The sequence below is a fragment of the Pleurodeles waltl genome, chromosome 1_2 (assembly GCF_031143425.1).
Source record: "Pleurodeles waltl isolate 20211129_DDA chromosome 1_2, aPleWal1.hap1.20221129, whole genome shotgun sequence".
NCBI lineage: Eukaryota > Metazoa > Chordata > Amphibia > Caudata > Salamandridae > Pleurodeles > Pleurodeles waltl.
Window position 1 is genome coordinate 154,244,796 of NC_090437.1, and position 20,173 is coordinate 154,264,968.

Sequence of the window (20,173 nt, forward strand, 5' to 3'; positions counted from 1 at the left end):
TGGTGTGGTAACTTTGGGGTTGCTCTGAACCCCCAACAGTGGGCTACCTTGGACCCAAACTTGAACCCCGTAGGTGGTTTACTTACCTGCAAGAACTAACAATTACTTACCTCCCCTAGGAACTGTGAAAATTGCACAGTGTCTAGTTTTAAAATAGCTATATGTGTTTTTTTTTTTTAAAGTATATATGCTATTGTGATTATTCAAAGTTCCTAAAGTACTTACCTGCAATGCCTTTCATGTAAAGTATTACATGTAGAATTTGAACCTGTGGTTCTTAAAATAAACTAGGAAAATATATTTTTCTATACAAAAACCTATTGGCCTGGAATTGTCTCTGAGTGTGTGTTCCTCATTTATTGCCTGTGTGTATGTACAACAAATGCTTAACACTACTCCTGTGATAAGCCTACTGCTCGACCACACTACCACAAAATAGAGCATTAGTATTATCTCTTTTTGCCACTATCTTACCTCTAAGGGGAACCCTTGAACTCTGTGCATACTATTCCTTACTTTGAAATAGTGCATACAGAGCCAATTTCCTACAGATGGTGTATCTTTAACACTGGCGACGACGGACAAAGAAGATATAAATTGTTGTCCACCTCCTAGAATGATCGGATCCTACGTAAACCCAAATTGAGGAAAAATGTGCTCACTGACCCGCAACTCCTAGATGAAATATTGTGAGTAGCCAAGGTAAGAGTGAAACCGTTATGCATGTTTCATGACCCAAGGTGTGATCAGAACCATGACGCACATTGCGGCTGATTGAAGGCAGTGAACCAGGAGAGGTGTGCTCTCGCTGCAGTCTGTTGGCAAAATGATGACCTCGGTGGAATTTGCTGAGTGCGTGACATTCTGTGCAGCTTCATTGGTCAAAGCTGGAGAACAACGTTTATGCACATGTATAAAAAGCAAACTTGACTGTGTATGTCTACGTCCATTTTGCAAGAATCGGTATTATGCGGATTACTCTGAAATCGGCGGTGGCCCGCACACCATTGATATTTAATTCTTTATTGGCAATTTATTACCTATTTGGCACCTTTATTACTTCAGATGATAAAGAAAAATAATAACAATAAATAGATGGTGTGGCAATGGAGCACCTTTTTCAACTTTACTATAATGTAATCAACCAGCAGTTTAGTCTACTGAGGGCAGAATTTAACTTTTCAAACAAGTTACCTGATGTTCCTCGTTTCAAGTGATCAGCACACTGTAACTACTTAGGAAAAGAGTTATTTTTCGGTGCCATCTACTAGAAGTTCAATAGAACAATTTATTATACATCCCTATTTTGAGCACACGCAAACAGAGTATACCACTTCACGTAATATTGTCATTGATTCTTACTGCAAACCTCTAGTCGGCAGGATTTTGTAAGTAGGTGTTTACCCAGAGTACTTCAAGTGGTACAGTAATATTTTAACTGAGAACTTTGTTCAAAGATTCAGACATTATGGCATGCGTTAATATGTCAGAACCTCCCGATATCCTTTTAGATAAGGGCGATCCTATACTGCCACGGAAAACATGGAAAAATATATTTAATTCATACTTACTTGCGACTGGCAGAGAAAGGTTTTCAACAATTCGCAAATAAGCCATATTATTACGTAATTTAGGAATAGAAGGGAGAAACGTGTATGAAAGTTTGGATGAAATTGTCATGGGGAGGGTGAACCAGACAATGGTTTTGACATGCCTGTAATGATATTGGAGAACCATTTTGGTGCACAAATTAACGTGGTACTGGAGAGGCACAAATTCTTCACAAGAGTGCAGGAGAAACAAGAGAAAATTGGTACAAATGTTGCAGCTTTGAAAACATTAGCTTGTAAATGTGAATTTGAACAACTGACTGATTTCTCTTGTTAGAGACCAGATTGTCAGATGCACAAACAATATTAAAGTACAAGAAAAATTATTAGCAAAAAATCCCAGTTTGAAAGAAACAATAGTTATAGTCGAAGGTATGGAGAATACTAGCATGTTGGAGCGTGGAATGCATGATGAAAAAGAAAAAGGCAACATGCTTGTGGGCAAGTCAGTGAATGAAGTAAGAGGAGTTGGTAGGAATGCAGAGAAGGAAGTTGCCAAACATGAAAGAACGAAGAACAAGGATGGAGATAAAAGGTTTGAGAAGAAGAAATTTACTCAGAATGCTACTTTAGTATCAACGAAAAGTGGAGGTTTGAGGTGTTTTAGATGTGGACACGAAGGACATCTTTCCAATAGCCCTGGACTGTTAGCAGTCTGCAAGAGATGTGGTAAGAAGGGGCACTATGCCAGGCTGTGTAGACTAAAACAGCAGACGGTGAGTTGTATTGAAGGAGAAGAAAAACTTGAAGAAAAATGTATTTTCAGTATAAGGGATGATGAATGTGTGGACACAGATCCAATAGAAATGCCGGATTGTGAAACTGTGGTGGGAGGAAACAAAAGTTGTTGTGCTTGCTGATTCTGGATCACCATACACGATAATTGGTGACAAGAATTGGGACTCAATTTTGGAAAGGAGAAATTGAATTACTGGCACCAGATATAAATCCTGTGGGGCACAAAGGCAAGAAAATTGATGTTTTGAGTTATTCTGTGATAATAATTCAATTTGATGAGCGTGAAACAATTGGGAAGGTGCATGTAGCAAAAAGGGGTGATAACCTTTTAGGTTGGAGACATCAAAGGGGCATGGGGATAACGTTAAATCCAAATTCCAAACAGAAGGTTTTGAAAATGCCGAATGAAGGATTCTCAGATGAGATAGCTTCTAGGTTTAGGGATACTAAAGAATTTTGAGCATAAATTTGTTCTCAAGAATGTTGCAATACCATGTGTGTCCAAAGTAAGGAGAATTCCTCATATGATTCTGGCACCACTCAAACAAGAATTTAAAAAAATTAAAAGAAAGAGGAGCAATTGAAGAAATTGAGTGCTCGCAGTGGTTGGCCCCCATAGTTCTAGCACCAAAGGATGGGGGTAAAGAGATCTGTATGTGTGTTGACCTGAGAGGATTAAATAAACACATATAGGGTGATCGTAAACCATACCTGTATATTTCTGAAACTTTGGCTTTAATCAAAGATGCTAAGTTATTCAGTGTGATGGACTTGTCCCCTGCTTACCACCAGGTTATGCTCCATCCTGATTTTAGATGACTGTCATAATTTGTAACTCCTTTGTGAGCATTTAGATTCATCCGGATGCCTTTTGGGCTTGCTTCTGCAGCATCATGCTTCCAGAGGGTCATGAAGAAAGTATTAGAAGGCTTGGACAAAGTTTTATTTTTCCAGGATTACATTTTGGTCTATGGACAAAATCAATATGAACATGATGAAATATTGTGGAAGGTGTTGAAGCGGTTACTGAATGCAGGCTTGGTGATAAAAAAAATAATAAAAGTCTAAGTTCAGAGTATCCACTGTAACTTATTTGTGTCACACTATCTCAAGTGAAGGAATGAGTCAAAAAATTGATTTGGCAAATAGCATTGTGGAAGCTCCCAACCCAGAAAACAAAGACCAAGAGCGATCATTTCTTGGTTTGGAAGAGTTTTGTTCGAAATGTATCCAAAACATTGCTAGTGTTTCTCAACCACTGAGGCTGTTGCTAAAGAAGGGTGCCCAGTTCAATTGGACTGAAGAATGTGACCAGTCTTTCAACAGTATTAAATGTAGCATTGGGAGATTACCACCCCTGGGACATTTTGATGCTCACAAGAAAACAATTTTATTGACTGATGCCAGTCTTCAAGGTTTGGGTTCAGTTTTAGGCCAAATGGTGAAATTAAGTTATTGAACGAGAGGCACTGGCTGTGTATTGGGATCCACTAAGTTTTTTTGTGGGGAATACCATTTTTAGTTAGATCGCATCATTGACCACTTACTAGTATGTTCTTGTGTAAGAAGGTGGAGAATGTATCTCCTAGGATCAGGAGGTGGTCAGATGGATTGTCCAGTTATAATTTTACAGTGGACTATGTACCTGGATCAAGGAATGGAATAGCAGATTGTCTTTCTAGACTGCTGATCAACCAGGGTGAAAATGTGCGTGAAGAAGTAGCTGTAGATTGGCTATGTGAATCAGCCTAGGAGAAAAGTGAATGGGAAAATGCTATTTCAAATGATTTAGAATTGTGTAACTCATTGTAAATGGTTACCCAGACAAGAAAGATGTACCAACTACAGTGGAAGGATTTCTTTGTGTTAAAGATGAACTTAGCATTAGTGATGGGAAGGTATTAAGGTGTGGGGGGAGGACGGGTGGTACCTCCTGATGTTTTGAGACAGAAGTTAATTAACTTGGCTCATGAAGGTCATGCAGGGAGAAACTTGACCAAGGCTTGATTGAGTGAATGGTACTGGTGGCCAAGAATGGATCAAGAAGTAGAAGTAGTGGTAAAAGATTGTTGGCATTGTACAAATAATGAAAAAACTAAGAAAACTCCTGTCATCTGTTGAGGTTCCAGTGAAACCATGGCTTAAACGAGGTCTAGATATAGCAGGGCCAAGTGATCCTTTGGCCAATGATGAGCGCTATGTTATGTTGCTGGTAGACTACATGTCTAAGTGGGTAGTCACAAAATGCGTGGCTGCAGTAAACACTAAAACTGTAATTGATTTTTTAAAAGAGGACTTTCCTAGGGAGGGTGTTCTGAAAACTGATAATGGTGTACAGTTTGTATCCCAAGAAGTGAAATTTTTTCTCAAGGAACTGTCAATAACTAATTTCAATACAGCCCTCTATTCACCTCAAAGTAATGGTTTAGCAGAGAGTATGAATAAGATAATAAACAATTGTGCACAGCGTGCGCTCTTGAATAAGATATCTCTGAAAAATGTTGAGAGAAACCTGGTGGGCATACCGTGTCACCCCTAATAGTGTGACATCTATAGCTCAATTTTTTTCACTTAATGGCAGGAAACCACATTGTAAACGCAATTCTGTGTGGTTAACACAGAGTGTGGAACGGAAGGTGGACTTTTCGCATGATGAGCTGGTTTTGCAAAGGAGAGAATATCCAAACACATATAAAACTCACTATGGTGCTAAGAATTGTGTAGGAGAGTCTAGGTTTCTGGTGTATGACAGAGTGCTAGTGAAAAGACCTACTCCAATAAAAAAGGGGCATTCAAAATGTATGGGTCCTTTTGTGATAACTTTCCTTAGAAGGAATGTCACAGTTGTAGACTCAGGAGATGTCTGGAGCATATCCAGATTAACTAAAGTAAATGATGCTGATTTGGAAACTATGCTAGAAGAGAACCATGGGGGGGTGGTTCTAAATGATGGTAACACATTTTTGATAAGAAGAGAGTTCTATACCTACTTGGCACAAGGACTATGTAATGGGGACGGTTACAAACTACAGGTTAAGTTAAGTCATTAAATGGAAGAAATGTATTAAACATTTTTTGTAGGAACCAGAAGGTTTTTATATATACATGTACATATACAGTTTCCATAATGCTTGTTTTTATTAGAAACTTATAACTTTAGTATTGGATTGGAACTGTTGTATTCTAATATGATATTATAAGGGAGGGAGATGTGTTATGGTTTGAACTAGATCACTGGGCTGGAATGCGGTGACAGTCACTTGGCAGTCAAAGCATTCCAAGCAGTGTGAAAGGTCTGGGGAAATTTGAATGTAGTCAGTTTTGATCTAGTCGCTGCCTGTGGAGGTTGGCAATTTGCGTTTATCATCCCAATAAATACTTCTGAAGAACATTCGATATGGATGGTGTATCTTTATCAACCACATTTTGATCTCATTTCAAAATTGAGTTGATACTTCTCTGTTTGTTCTGATGCCGTTTGGTTTATAACCTAGAGGACTTTTATTTTTAACATCTTTCTTGGCAGTCAAGGCTTTCAGTGCTGAGAATATAGCTTTGCTCTTGGAATCAAAGTGTTGAATCCATGGTAGTATTATATGTCTTGCTACCCAACAGTAGCGTGTCAACAGTGAACAACCATACCAGTGGCAAAATGGGATTCTCCTTAAACTGTGCACATCTAGTCCAATGTCCTGTGTCAATATATTCATTATCTCAGGGCTGTAGTGTTTCCAGGACTGCGCTTAAAACCGCTACAATGAATTGTAGGCCTCTCTTGCTTCTTCTTCCCCCTAGTAGATATACTAACCTGCAGACACCAGCAGAATTTAATAAGGGAGGGGACACAGGAGACAAACCTTCCCTTCTTTTACTATCGTGGGCTGAATCTGGCATCAAGGTTAAATGGAGACGCCTAATTTATGAATTAAGGGGCTGGCCCTGGCAAGCCCAAACTGCAAGGCAGCACAGCCAAGTGTGCCAGATCTCCAGGCCTGCACCTAGATTGCTGTTGGGAACACTCAGAGAAAATCCCAGTTGTCTATACCCTAGTCAGATGGGGAGTACACTTCTGGGAGAACAGAAGGGAGTAATCAGAAGCTGGCAGACTGAAAACTAAGAACACATACAATTCCTCCACTCTGGCCCTTTAACTTGTGCCCCCAGCCTTGCCCGGGTAAGGCACATTTTTAATAAGCTAGGGAGAGAGAAAACTTGGTTGAGCCTTATGAACTTGAATGGAAAGGTGTGCAACTTTGATTGTAATTAGTCCATGAGAGCTAGCCAGTAGCATATTAAAGGTAGTTGGTATAGATTTGAGATGTTAAGAAATGTATGGGCTTTCAGGCAAAGGTGTCAATATGAATAGTTTCTACAAAGTTTAATTATCCCTTAGTTGCATGTCCCGTCATATAAATTTGGTTTGATGAGGTAAACACAATGTCCAACATGCATGACCACCAAATATGAATGCTTCAAGAGTGAAGAGGGCCTGGATATCTGAGCTTGGGCAGCACAAAACATGTAAGTGTATGAAATCTTTATTTGGTTTGGGAGGTTAAAAAATAAAAACAACCAATTGTTCTGTGAACCGATGCCTATATTTCCAAGGCAGATATAATGAAATCAATAAACATGCAAAAGTACTGCAGTGATGTGTTGTGAAGTGTTTAAAGAGTTCTTTAGGCTACTAGTTTGAAGGATTTCAGACTCTGTAACTACCGCACTAGATAATATGTGAGACCCGGACATTTCTATGTTCAATAAGTGCACATGGTCAAAGAATGTTTTACAGAAACAAGAAGCTAGACAGAGATAGGTGTGTCAAATGGAAATTAATACTAGCATTCGCAAGTGTGTCTTCATAAAGAGGACCACCCCTTTTGCTAGGAGAAATTTATTTGGGTTAATGGCATTTTTTGGGGCATGGTTGCATAGTTCGTATTGTTACAGTCATTTAGTATGAGCTTGAGGGAGGCGATCTAGGATATTCAAGGCTAAGGAATATAAGAAATGCAGAATGAGGAGGCAACAAACATGCTAAATTCAACCCTCTACCCCCTGTCAAACTTACTCTTATCTTTGTGTGTTTTATACTGTGCAAGGTCTTGTAACAGATCTTCTGTCATGGCCAGTGGACATCTGGCTGTTATTTCTTTGATAGCATTGATTCTAAGAAAGAAAAACATTTTTTTACAAATTTACAAATTAGAAAGCACAAAAAATACTGTTATGCAAAACGATTTTTCAGTTTTCAGGAACTCTGGACAGATGCTGTGCAAAAAGGCAAATGGTTAAGTCACCTTTAGATTGAACTGCTACTCTGCTACTCTTAATTCAAAGACATTATGTTAAACTGTGTCAGAGCTATAGTATAACAAGTTCAAATATGAGTGCATGTGCCTCATGTATGACCATAGCCTTGTCTAAAGCCTTTTGCTGGTTCAAGGGAGGTGATAAAACAATTCTTTGTCAAGACCGGAGGCGAGGATCATGCTTTATTTAAGTCTTTACTTCGTTGACAATAAGTTTTACACAGCAGCCATAAACCAACAATGAATAAAAAACTAACATTCCCAGGAGTCAATGGGAGGTTAGAACAAAGTAATTAGCCAATCCAATAATGGCAGCTGCAACGAAGTCCATCAACACTGTTTGTTGCCTCTCTTCTTTGCTGCTCAGCAGGTGCAAATAAGTGCTTCTCCCTTCTTTCTCCTGTTGGTTTAGAGTATAAATGCCTATTTGTCACTGTTATGCCCTAAGTTTGCTTTGTTGTACATGTGATTTTTATTTTTCTCTTTTAGCTTGGTACAGGAGAGTTCTGCGCTCCATATGCGGCAGTTCTTCTAATTTGGGGAAGCTAAGGACCACATGTATGGTGCAGCCTGCTGCTCGCTAGGTAGTGCTGGAGACCTTCATGCTCTCTGTTCCTGCGACACACACCTCTCGAGAGTCTTCCCTTCAACCTGGAGACAAATGCCTGAGGTTTCGTGCCTTCTAGTGCCTGGACAACCTGTAAAAACTTTAATGTGCCAACGCCCCAACCCCCTGCTCTCCCCTACCCTCCAAGCCCCCAGCCTCAACTCCCATCGCCCCCTCCCCCAAAGGTCTGAATTCACTGGTTATCACTCCCCCCCCCACCTCAACAGGCACCTAATTACCCTTTGGATCTGGGCATAGTTGAATCAGGCGAGTACCACCACCCCGCTGGTGAACGCCTATGGGCCTGTATTCCCCTCCTGAGTTAGCAGGCTTACTGCATTAAAAAGTGGTACATTTTTCATTACAAGGGTCACTGTTCTAGGCTGACCCTACTGTACTTACCTGGGTGTGTGTTTCCCTAGGGCCTAGATCCCACCTGATTGGTGACCTCCGGTCCCCACAAATATTACTGGATTCACCAGTGCCACATTAGACAGTTCACCTGTCGCCACACTGGACCTCTTTCCAAGGGTATGCAGTCTGCACAGTATGTATATATAGAGGAGGAGGCTCTGCCCATCCTACTTTGGGACAATGATTTTTATGAGACCATGGATGCCTCCATCATAGAGCAGTAGAGGAAGCCATTGGCTCAGTGGAGCAGCGCCTGCACAAACAGGTCCTGGAAGACTGCATTAAGCTTACTCATTCTCAAACCATCTCTGCCACTGAGCCTTCTCACCCCAAACGAAAACTCTCTGGTGTGGAGCAGGATGCGTTTTTACATCTCAAACGTGCTTTTTTGGCATATTCGGAAGCCCCTGACGAGGTTCAGGGGGCGAATAATGACCTCTTGACCGGTAATCCTCTGCCCTCTTCAGATGTTGGCTACGTGAAGATTTCCATTTGAATTCCAATGGACAGCGGGCCCTTATCAGCCCTGGCACCCCTCCTGGGACCAGTGATTCATCAGACCAACCACCTTCTGACACGCATTTCGACATGTTTGACCCTGATGACACTATACATGCACGCTCTGTGGAGTGGACCCCCAGCACCCAAGGTGGTGATCTATGCCGCGGGTCGATTGTGCAAGCCCCTTGAAAAAGAGGTGCGCAGAATGTCCCCAACCATCTTTGGAAGGAAATGTAGCCCTTACCCTTGAGATTGACATAAGAATGGTCACTTTCTTGGCCTCATTTTTTAAGGATCCAAAAAAGGGATTGATTGCTCTTGGCATTCCTGCCAAGATAAGCTGTTAGACATTGCCGGGCCCCTAACCAAGATTTTGAATGTGGCTGAGGTAGCCAAGATTTCTGGGTCTCTAATTTCCACTGAGGTTTTGTCTGGGTGGGCACAGACAGCCATAATCTATTTTGGCAATTCCAACTGTGCCCTATCCACAGAGCGTCCCTGATTATAAGGTGAACCTGAAGTTGGGAGACTGAGTCCTTGGAAGTGGGAACTGAGGCCAGGGGAATTTGTTTGGTGATCCTTTCATCAAGGCGTTAGGAAAGGTTGTATCTACATTTTCATCTCTGGGCAAAGCCCAAACTTCTATTAAGCAGATTTTTTGACCTTTGTGTTTTCCAAGGGGCCAGCCGTGGCAGGGGCCGCTCATGCTCTCTCCCAGTCCTACTCCAGGGATAAGGCTTCGGGTGTTGCCAGTACTACAACCAATCCAGATTCACCAATGTCCACCCTACCGCAGCCTGGAAGTTCTGAAGCAGAGGTGGTTCTAGAGGTCAAGGCTCCACCTCCTCCAATAATGGTGAGTGTTATCCCTTCTTCCCTTCTAAGAGTAGGAGGTTGATTGGCTCTATTCCTCCATAAGTGGGCGTCACTCATGACGGATGCATGGGTCCTTCAAACTGTTCGGGATTTTCAGACAGAGTTGTAGGCCACCCTCAACAGGAGGTCGCCTGCTTCAGAGAGCACTCTTATAGATGCACAGGTCAAGGCATTTCTTGACAGAGGTGCCATCGGCCATATTTCTCCTCACCCATACGGCTTTGTAAACATCACCTTCTTGGTCGACAAGTGTGACAGTGTTCAGCGACCGGTCAACTACATCAGATAATTCAACAAATGATTGGTGCACTGTCACTTCAAAATGGAGAGTCTCCATCTTCTACAAAACATACTCCAATCACTCGATTGGATAGTGCGTCTGAATTTGAAGGACGCCTACCTGACCGTATCAATTTTTCAACCCCATCATTGTTTCCTTCTGTTTCACTGAAGAAATCAGACCTATGAATGTTTTTCCCTTCCATTAGGCCGGTCACTGTGGTGCTTCACAATGCTCCTGAAGCCTGTCGTCTAGAACCTGCAGGAGCAGGGGCTGAGACTCATCATTTAGCTGGATGACATGCTCATTATGCACTAGTGCCCAAGAACCTGGTTGTTGCAGACAACAGTCCATCTCCTCAATGGACTGGGGTTTGTGATCAACAACAGCAAGTTCCTCTTGCAACCATCACAGAAAACAGAGTTTCTAGGTCTTGTTATGGATTCAGTGACTGCGTATCTACTCCTTCAATCTTGGAAGATTGTGAAAATGTGTCACGAGTTGAGACAAACCCTCTCCGGATCGGTCACTTCATTGCGTCACTGTAGGAAGTTGGCTCTGTATGCACTATTTCAAAGTAAGGAATAGTATGCACAGAGTCCAAGGGTTCCCCTTAGAGGTAAGATAGTGGCAAAAAGAGATAATACTAATGCTCTATTTTGTGGTAGTGGTCGAGCAGTAGGCTTATCCAAGGAGTAGTGTTAAGCATTTGTTGTACATACACACAGGCAATAAATGAGGAATGCACACTCAGAGACAATTCCAGGCCAATAGGTTTTTGTATAGAAAAATATATTTTCTTAGTTTATTTTAAGAACCACAGGTTCAAATTCTACATGTGATACTTTGCATGAAAGGTATTGCAGGTAAGTACTTTAGGAACTTTGAATATTCACAATAGCATATATACTTTTCAAATAAAAACAAATATAGCTATTTTAAAACTAGACACTTAGTGCAATTTTCACAGTTCCTAGGGGAGGTAAGTAATTGTTAGTTCTAGCAGGTAAGTAAACCACCTACGGGGTTCAAGTTTGCAGGTCAGGTGCAGAGTTCAAAGTAGTGCCCAAAATACATAGGCTTCAATGGAGAAGGGGGTGCCCCGGTTCCAGTCTGCCAGCAGGTAGGTACCCGCGTCTTCGGAGGGCAGACCAGGGGGGTTTTGTAGGGCACCGGGGGGGACACAAGTTAGCACAGAAAGTACACCCTCAGCAGCACGGGGGCGGCCGGGTGCAGTGTGCAAACACACGTCGGGTTTTCAATGTAAATCAATGGGAGAGCAAGGGGTCTCTTCAGCGATGCAGGCAGGCAAGGGGGGGGGCTCCACGGGGTAGCCACCACCTCGGCAAGGGAGAGGGCCTCCTGCACTGGAGTTCCGAGCCTTCAGGTCCTGGGGGCTGCGGGTGCAGGGTCTTTTCCAGGCGTCGGGATCTGAGAGTCAGGCAGTCGCGGTCAGGGGGAGCCTCGGGATTCCCTCTGCAGGCATCGCTGTGGGGGCTCAGGGGGGACAACTTTGGTTACTCACAGTCTCGGAGTCGCCGGGGAGTCCTCCCTGAAGTGTTGTTTCTCCACAAGTCGAGCCGGGGGCGTCGGGTGCAGAGTTGCAAGTCTCACGCTTCTGGCGGGAAACGCAGTTGTTTTAAAGTTGCTCCTTTGGAAACAAAGTTGCAGTCTTGGGTGAACAGGGCCGCTGTTCTCTGGAGTTTCTTGGTCCTTCTAGAGCAGGGCAGTCCTCTGAGGATTCAGAGGTCGCTGGTCCTGGGGAAAGCGTCGCTGGAGCAGTGTCTTTTCGAAGTGGGGAGACAAGCCGGTAGAGCTGGGGCCAAAGCAGTTGGTGTCTCCGTCTTCTCTGCAGGGTTTTTCAGCTCAGCAGTCCTCTTCTTCTTCTTAGGTTGCAGGAATCTGCGTTTCTAAGTTCAGGGGAGCCCTTAAATACTAAATTTAAGGGCGTGTTTAGGTCTGGGGGGTTAGTAGCCAATGGCTACTAGCCGGGAGGGTGGGTACACCCTCTTTGTGCCTCCTCCCAAGGGGAGGGGGTCACATTCCTATCCCTATTGGGGGAATCCTCCATCTGCAAGATGGAGGATTTCTAAAAGTTAGAGTCACCTCAGCTCAGGACACCTTAGGGGCTGTCCTGACTGGCCAGTGACTCCTCCTTGTTATTCTCATTATTTCCTCCGGCCTTGCCGCCAAAAGTAGGGCCGTGGCTGGAGGGGGCGGGCAACTCCACTAGCTGGAGTGCCCTGTGGTGCTGGAACAAAGGGGGTGAGCCTTTGAGGCTCACCGCCAGGTGTCTGCCTGGGGGAGGTGATAGCATCTCCACCCAGTGCAGGCTTTGTTACTGGCCTCAGAGTGACAAAGGCACTCTCCCCATGTGGCCAGCAACATGTCTCGAGTTTGGCAGGCTGCTAAAACCAGTCAGCCTACACGGGTAGTTGGTTAAGGTTTCAGGGGGCACCTCTAAAGGTGCCCTCTTGGGTGTATTTTACAATAAAATGTACACTGGCACAGTGTGCATTTATTGTGCTGAGAAGTTTGATACCAAACTTCCCAGTTTTCAGTGTAGCCATTATGGTGCTGTGGAGTTCGTGTTTGACACACTCCCAGACCATATACTCTTATGGCTACCCTGCACTTACAATGTCTAAGGTTTTGCTTAGACACTGTAGGGGCACAGTGCTCATGCACTGGTGCCCTCACCTATGGTATAGTGCACCCCGCCTTAGGGCTGTAAGGCCTGCTAGAGGGGTGACTTATCTATACTGCATAGGCAGTGTGAGGTTGGCATGGCACCCTGAGGGGAGGGCCATGTCGACTTACTCGTTTTGTCCTCACCAGCACACACAAGCTGGCAAGCAGTGTGTCTGTGCTGAGTGAGGGGTCCCCAGGGTGGCATAAGATATGCTGTAGCCCTTAGAGACCTTCCCTGGCATCAGGGCGCTTGGTACCAGGGGTACCAGTTACAAGGGACTTACCTGGATGCCAGGGTGTGCCAATTGTGAAAACAAAAGTACAGGTTAGGGAAAGAACACTGGTGCTGGGGCCTGGTTAGCAGGCCTCAGCACACTTTCAATTCAAAACATAGCATCAGCAAAGGCAAAAAGTCAGGGGGTAACCATGCCAAGGAGGCATTTCCTTACAGTCACATTGAGAGAATCGTGGGCATTCTGTCCTCACTGATTCAGGTGATTTTATTATTGGGTGCTGCAACGTCTCAAGGCACACCACCATTAGCAGGGTCTCACTTACTCCCAGTCTGTGCTGCTGTCGGAGGCCCGGGAGGAAATCAATTGGTGGTTCTCCCACATGGAAGCACAGAACAGATGAGCTATCTTCTGTTCCAGTCCAACACCAGCAAACTTGGATGGGGTGCTCACTGTGGTGAGCTTTCCACAGGCAGAAACTGGTCTTAAGGAGAACAACAGTTACACATCAAGTGTCTGGAATTCCTCCCGGAATCCTTTGCAGTTTGCCGCTGGACCAAGGACAACAGTAAAAACAAATCTCCCCAAAATGGTCAACATTTCAGCAGTGCGTTACATTAATCATCTGAGGGGGGACCAGACCAAAGGTACTGTGAAATCTAGCGATGGAATTTTGGTAGTTCTGCCTGGACCATATTGTTTCAGTCAGAGCAGAGTATCTCCTGGGCCAACTGAATCGGGTGGCCGACTTGCACTCTCGCCATTGTCATGACTCCTGCCTTTAGAAACTGAATCCAGAAGTCTTCTTTAAGGTATTGGACAGGTGGGGACCATTTTCAGTGGATCTCTTCGCTTCGTGCCTGGAGCATCAGCTGCCCAGATTCTTCAGTGGGAGGCCAGGGCCTTTTGCGGCGGCAATGGATGCGTTCCTCCAGGATTGGAAGCTGGGGTACGCTTTTCCCTGTTTTCAATGATAACAAGAGTGGCGGCTCAGGTCCGCAGGCAACTGGTGGAGGTGGTTCTGGTGACACCATGCTAGAGGTCTCCAGTTTGGTTCCCAGTTCTGATGGAACTTTCTTGGGATTCTCCAATTCTACTCTCCCACTTTTGGAGTCTTCTCCTGGATTTGAGCCGTATGCCTCGCTGGTTGGTGTTCGACGGTTCTCTCCGCCTCATGGTGTGGCGGATTACAGGCATCAATAGAAAATCCCAGGACTTTTAAGACAGGCTGAAATCCTCTTGTCAAAGGCCAGGGTGGACAGTTCGGTCAAGCGTTACATATCAGCCTGGACAAGATGGTTGGGTTGGTGTGTAGGACGAGGTCTGGATCCCATGGACATGGTGTAGGAAGTTGGCTCTGTATGCACTATTTCAAAGTAAGGAATAGTATGCACAGAGTCCAAGGGTTCCCCTTAGAGGTAAGATAGTGGCAAAAAGAGATAATACTAATGCTCTATTTTGTGGTAGTGTGGTCGAGCAGTAGGCTTATCAAAGGAGTAGTGTTAAGCATTTGTTGTACATACACAAGCAATAAATGAGGAACACACACTCAAAGACAATTCCAGGCCAATAGGTTTTTGTATAGAAAAATATATTTTCTTAGTTTATTTTAAGAACCATAGGTTCAAATTTTACATGTAATACTTTGAATGAAAGATATTGCAGGTAGGTACTTTAGGAACTTTGAATAATCAAAATAGCATACACAGTTTTCATATAAATCACATATAGCTATTTCAAAACTAGACACTTAGTGCAATTTTCAACAGTTCCTGGGGGGAGTAAGAGTTAGTTAGTTTTTGCAGGTAAGTAAACCACCTAAGGGGTTCAAGTTTGGGTCCAAGGTAGCCCACCGTTGGGGGTTCAGAGCAACCCCAAAGTTACCACACCAGCAGCTCAGGGCCGGTCAGGTGCAGAGTTCAAAGTGGTGCCCAAAACGCATAGGCTTCAATGGAGAAGGGGTGCCCCGGTTCCAGTCTGCCAGCAGGTAAGTACCCGCGTCTTCGGAGGGCACACCAGGGGGGTTTTGTAGGGCACCGGGGGGGACACAAGTTAGCACAGAAAGTACACCCTCAGTAGCACGGGGGCGGCTGGGTGCAGTGTGCAAACACACGTCGGGTTTCCAATGGAAATCAATGGGAGAACAAGGGGTCTCTTCAGCGATGCAGGCAGGCAAGGGGGAGAGGGGGGGGGGGGCTCCTCGGGGTTGTGTAGGGAAGTACCATCTTGCCTGGCATGTTACCCCCATATTTCACTGTATATATGTTGTTTTAGTTGTATGTGTCACTGGGACCCTGCCAGCCAGGGCCCCAGTGCTCATAAGTGTGCCCTGTATGTGTTACCTGTGTTATGACTAACTGTCTCACCGAGGCTCTGCTAATCAGAACCTCAGTGGTTATGCTCTCTCATTTCTTTCCAAATTGTCACTAACAGGCTAGTGACCAATTTTACCAATTTACATTGGCATACTGGAACACCCTTATAATTCCCTAGTATATGGTACTGAGGTACCCAGGGTATTGGGGTTCCAGGAGATCCCTATGGGCTGCAGCATTTCTTTTGCCACCCATAGGGAGTTTTAACAATTCTTACACAGGCCTGCCACTGCAGCCTGAGTGAAATAACGTCCACGTTATTTCACAGCCATTTTACACTGCACTTAAGTAACTTATAAGTCACCTATATGTCTAACTTTTACCTGGTAAAGGTTGGGTGCTAAGTTACTTAGTGTGTGGGCACCCTGCCACTAGCCAAGGTGCCCCCACATTGTTCAGGGCCAATTCCCCGGACTTTGTGAGTGCGGGGACACCATTACACACGTGCACTATACATAGGTCACTACCTATGTATAGCTTCACAATGGTAACTCCGAATACGGCCATGTAACATGTCTAAGATCATGGAATTGCCCCACCAATGCCATCCTGGTATTGGGGAGACAATCCCATGATTCCCCGGGTCTCTAGCACAGACCCGGGTACTGCCAAACTGCCTTTCCCGGGGTTTCACTGCAGCTGCTGCCAACCCCTCAGACAGGTTTCTGCCCTCCTGGGGTCCAGCCAGGCTAGGCCCAGGAAGGCAGAACAAAGGACTTCCTCAGAGAGAGGGTGTTACACCCTCTCCCTTTAGAATAAGGTGTCAGGGCTGGGGAGGAGTAGCCTCCCCCAGCCTCTGGAAATGCTTTGATGGGCACAGATGGTGCCCATCTCTGCATAAGCCAGTCTACACCGGTTCAGGGATCCCTCAGCCCTGCTCTGGCGTGAAACTGGACAAAGGAAAGGGGAGTGACCACTCCCCTGACCTGCACCTCCCCTGGGAGGTGCCCAGAGCTCCTCCAGTGTGCTCCAGACCTCTGCCATCTTGGAAACCGAGGTGCTGCTGGCACACTGGACTGCTCTGAGTGGCCAGGGCCAGCAGGTGATGTCAGAGATTCCTTCTGATAGGCTCCTTCAGGTGTTGCTAGGCTATCCTCTCTCCTAAGTAGCCAAACCTCCTTTTCTGGCTATTTAGGGTCTCTGCTTTGGGGAATTCCTTAGATAACGAATGCAAGAGCTCATCAGAGTTCCTCTGCATCTCTCTCTTCACCTTTAGCCAAGGAATCTACTGCTGACCGCGCTGGAAGCCTGCAAAACTGCAACAAAGTAGCAAAGACGACTACTGCGACCTTGTAACGCTGATCCTGCCGCCTTCTCGACTGTTTTCCTGGTGGTGCATGCTGTGGGGGTAGTCTGTCTCCTCTCTGCACTAGAAGCTCCGAAGAAATCTCCAGTGGGTCGACGGAATCTTCCCCCTGAAACCGCAGGCACCAAAGAACTGCATCACCGGTCTTCTGGGTCTCCTCTCAGCACGACGAGCGAGGTCCCTTGAACTCAGCAACTCTGTCCAAGTGACTCCCACAGTCCAGTGACTCTTCAGTCCAAGTTTGGTGGAGGTAAGTCCTTGCCTCCCCACGCTAGACTGCATTGCTGGGAACCGCATGTTTTGCAGCTACTCCGGCTCCTGTGCACTCTTCGAGGATTTCCTTTGTGCATAGCCAAGCCTGGGTCCCCGGCACTCTAACCTGCATTGCACGACCTCCTGAGTTGTCCTCCGGCTTCGTGGGACCCTCTTGTGCAACTTCGGGTGAGCTCCGGTTCACTCCACTTCGTAGTGCCAGTTCCGGCACTTCTGCGGGTGCTGCTTGCTTCTGAGTGGGCTCCTTCTCTTGCTGGGCGCCCCATCTGCCTCCTCACGCAATTGGCGACATCCTGGTCCCTCCTGGGCCACAGCAGCATCCAAAAACCCTAACCGCAACCCTTGCAGCTAGCAAGGCTTGTTTGCGGTCTTTCTGCACGAAAACACTTCTGCACGACTCTTCACGACGTGGGGCATCCACCCTCCAAAGGGGAAGTTTCTAGCCCTTGTCGTTCCTGCAGAATCCTCAGCTTCTATCATCCGGTAGCAGCTTCTTTGCACCCACAGCTGGCATTTCCTGGGCATCTGCCCACTCCCGACTTGATTGTGACTTGGTCCCCTTGTTCCACAGGTACTCTCGTCAGGAAATCCATCGTTCTTGCATTGCTGGTGTTGTTGTTTCTGGCAGAATTCCCCTATCACGACTTCTGTGCTCTTTGGGGAACTTAGGTGCACTTTGCACCCACTTTTCAGGGTCTTGGGGTGGGCTATTTTTCTAACCCTCACTGTTTTCTTACAGTCCCAGTGACCCTCTACAAGGTCACATAGGTTTGGGGTCCATTTGTGGTTCGCATTCCACTTCTGGAGTATATGGTTTGTGTTGCCCCTATCCCTATGTGCCCCCATTGCATTCTATTGTGACTATACATTGCTTGCACTGTTTTCTATTGCTATTACTGCATATTTTGGTATTGTGTACATATATCTTGTGTATATTTGCTATCCTCATACTGAGGGTACTCACTGAGATACTTTTGGCATATTGTCATAAAAATAAAGTACCTTTATTTTTAGTATATCTGTGTATTGTGTTTTCTTATGATATTGTGCATATGACACTAGTGGTACTGTAGGAGCTTCACTCGTCTCCTAGTTCAGCCTAAGCTGCTCTGTTAAGCTACCTTTTCTATCAGCCTAAGCTGCTAGACACCCCTCTACACTAATAAGGGATACCTGGGCCTGGTGCAAGGTGTAAGTACCCCTTGGTACTCACTACAAGCCAGTCCAGCCTCCTACAGGTAGCCACCACCTGGGCAAGGGAGAGGGCCTCCTGGGGGTCACTCCTGCACTGGAGTTCGGATCCTTCAGGTCCTGGGGGCTGCGGGTGCAGGGTCTTTTCCAGGCGTCGGGATCTGAGGAACAGGCAGTCGCGGTCAGGGGGAGCCTCGGAATTCCCTCTGCAGGCGTCGCTGTGGGGGCTCAGGGGGGGCAACTCTGGCTACTCACGGTCTCACAGTCGCCGGGGAGTCCTCCCTGAAGTGTTTGTTCGTCGGGTGCAGAGTATCAAGTCTCACGCTTCCGGCGGGAAATGCAAGTTGGTTTAAAGTTGCAGTCTTTGGTGAACAGGGCCGCTGTCCTCGGGAGCTCTTGGTCCTTTTAGAGCAGGGCAGTCCTCTGAGGATTCAGTGGTCGCTGGTCCCTGGAGAAAGCGTCGCTGGAGCAGTGTCTTTAGAAGGGGGGAGACAGGCCGGTAGAGCTGGGGCCAAAGCAGTTGGTGTCTCCGTCTTCTCTGCAGGGTTTTTCAGCTTAGCAGTCCTCTTCTTCTTAGGTTGCAGGAATCTGAGTTCCTAGGTTCTGGGGAGCCCTTAAATACTAAATTTAAGGGCGTCTTTAGGTCTGGGGGGTTAGTAGCCAATGACTACTAGCCCTGAGGGTGCGTACACCCTCTTTGTGCCTCCTCCCAAGGGGAGGGGGTCACATTCCTATCTTTATTGGGGGAATCCTCCATCTGCAAGATGGAGGATTTCTAAAAGTCAGAGTCACCTCAGTTCAGGACACCTTAGGGGCTGTCCTGACTGGCCAGTGACTCCTCCTTGTTATTCTCATTATCTCCTCCGGCCTTGCCGCCAAAAGTGGGGCCGTGGCCGGAGGTGGCAGGCAACTCCACTAGCTGGAGTGCCCTGTGGTGTTGTAACAAAGGGGGTGAGCCTTTGAGGCTCACCGCCAGGTGTTACAGTTCCTGCAGGGGGAGGTGTGAAGCACCTCCACCCAGTACAGGCTTTGTTACTAGCCACAGAGTGACAAAGGCACTCTCCCCATGTGGCCAGCAACATGTCTCGAGTGTGGCAGGCTGCTAAAACCAGTCAGCCTACACGGGTAGTTGGTTAAGGTTTCAGGGGGCACCTCTAAGGTGCCCTCTGGGGTGTATGTTACAATAAAATGTACACTGGAATCAGTGTGCATTTATTGTGCTGAGAAGTTTGATACCAAACTTCCCAGTTTTCAGTGTAGCCATTATGGTGCTTTGGAGTTCGTGTTTGACAGACTCCCAGACCATATACTCTTATGGCTACCCTGCACTTACAACGTCTAAGGTTTTGCTTAGACACTGTAGGGGCACAGTGCTCATGCACTATGGTATAGTGCACCCTGCCTTAGGGCTTTAAGGCCTGCTAGAGGGGTGACTTATCTATACTGCACAGGCAGTGTGAGGTTGGCATGGCACCCTGAGGGGAGTGCCATGTCGACTTACTCGTTTTGTTCTCACCAGCACACACAAGCTGGCAAGCAGTGTGTCTGTGCTGAGTGAGGGGTCCCCAGGGTGGCATAAGACATGCTGCAGCCCTTAGAGACCTTCCCTGGCATCAGGGCCCTTGGTACCAGGGGTACCAGTTACAAGGGACTTACCTGGATGTCAGGGTGTGTCAATTGTGAAAACAAAAGTACAGGTTAGGGAAAGAACACTGGTGCTGGGGCCTGGTTAGCAGACCTCAGCACACTTTCAAATCAAAACTTAG

General features: G+C 45.9%; 1 protein-coding gene across 3 annotated transcripts in view; it reads right to left on the reverse strand.

The window, feature by feature from the left end:
* Nucleotides 1–20,173, reverse strand: part of SDAD1 (SDA1 domain containing 1) — a 412,284-nt gene that overhangs the window by 81,564 nt on the left and 310,547 nt on the right. For all 3 annotated transcript variants that reach the window (XM_069236846.1, XM_069236848.1, XM_069236847.1), the window contains one exon: nt 7,420–7,517. In XM_069236846.1, the coding sequence (XP_069092947.1) occupies nt 7,420–7,517 (98 nt within the window). The remainder of the gene's footprint in view (nt 1–7,419; nt 7,518–20,173) is intronic.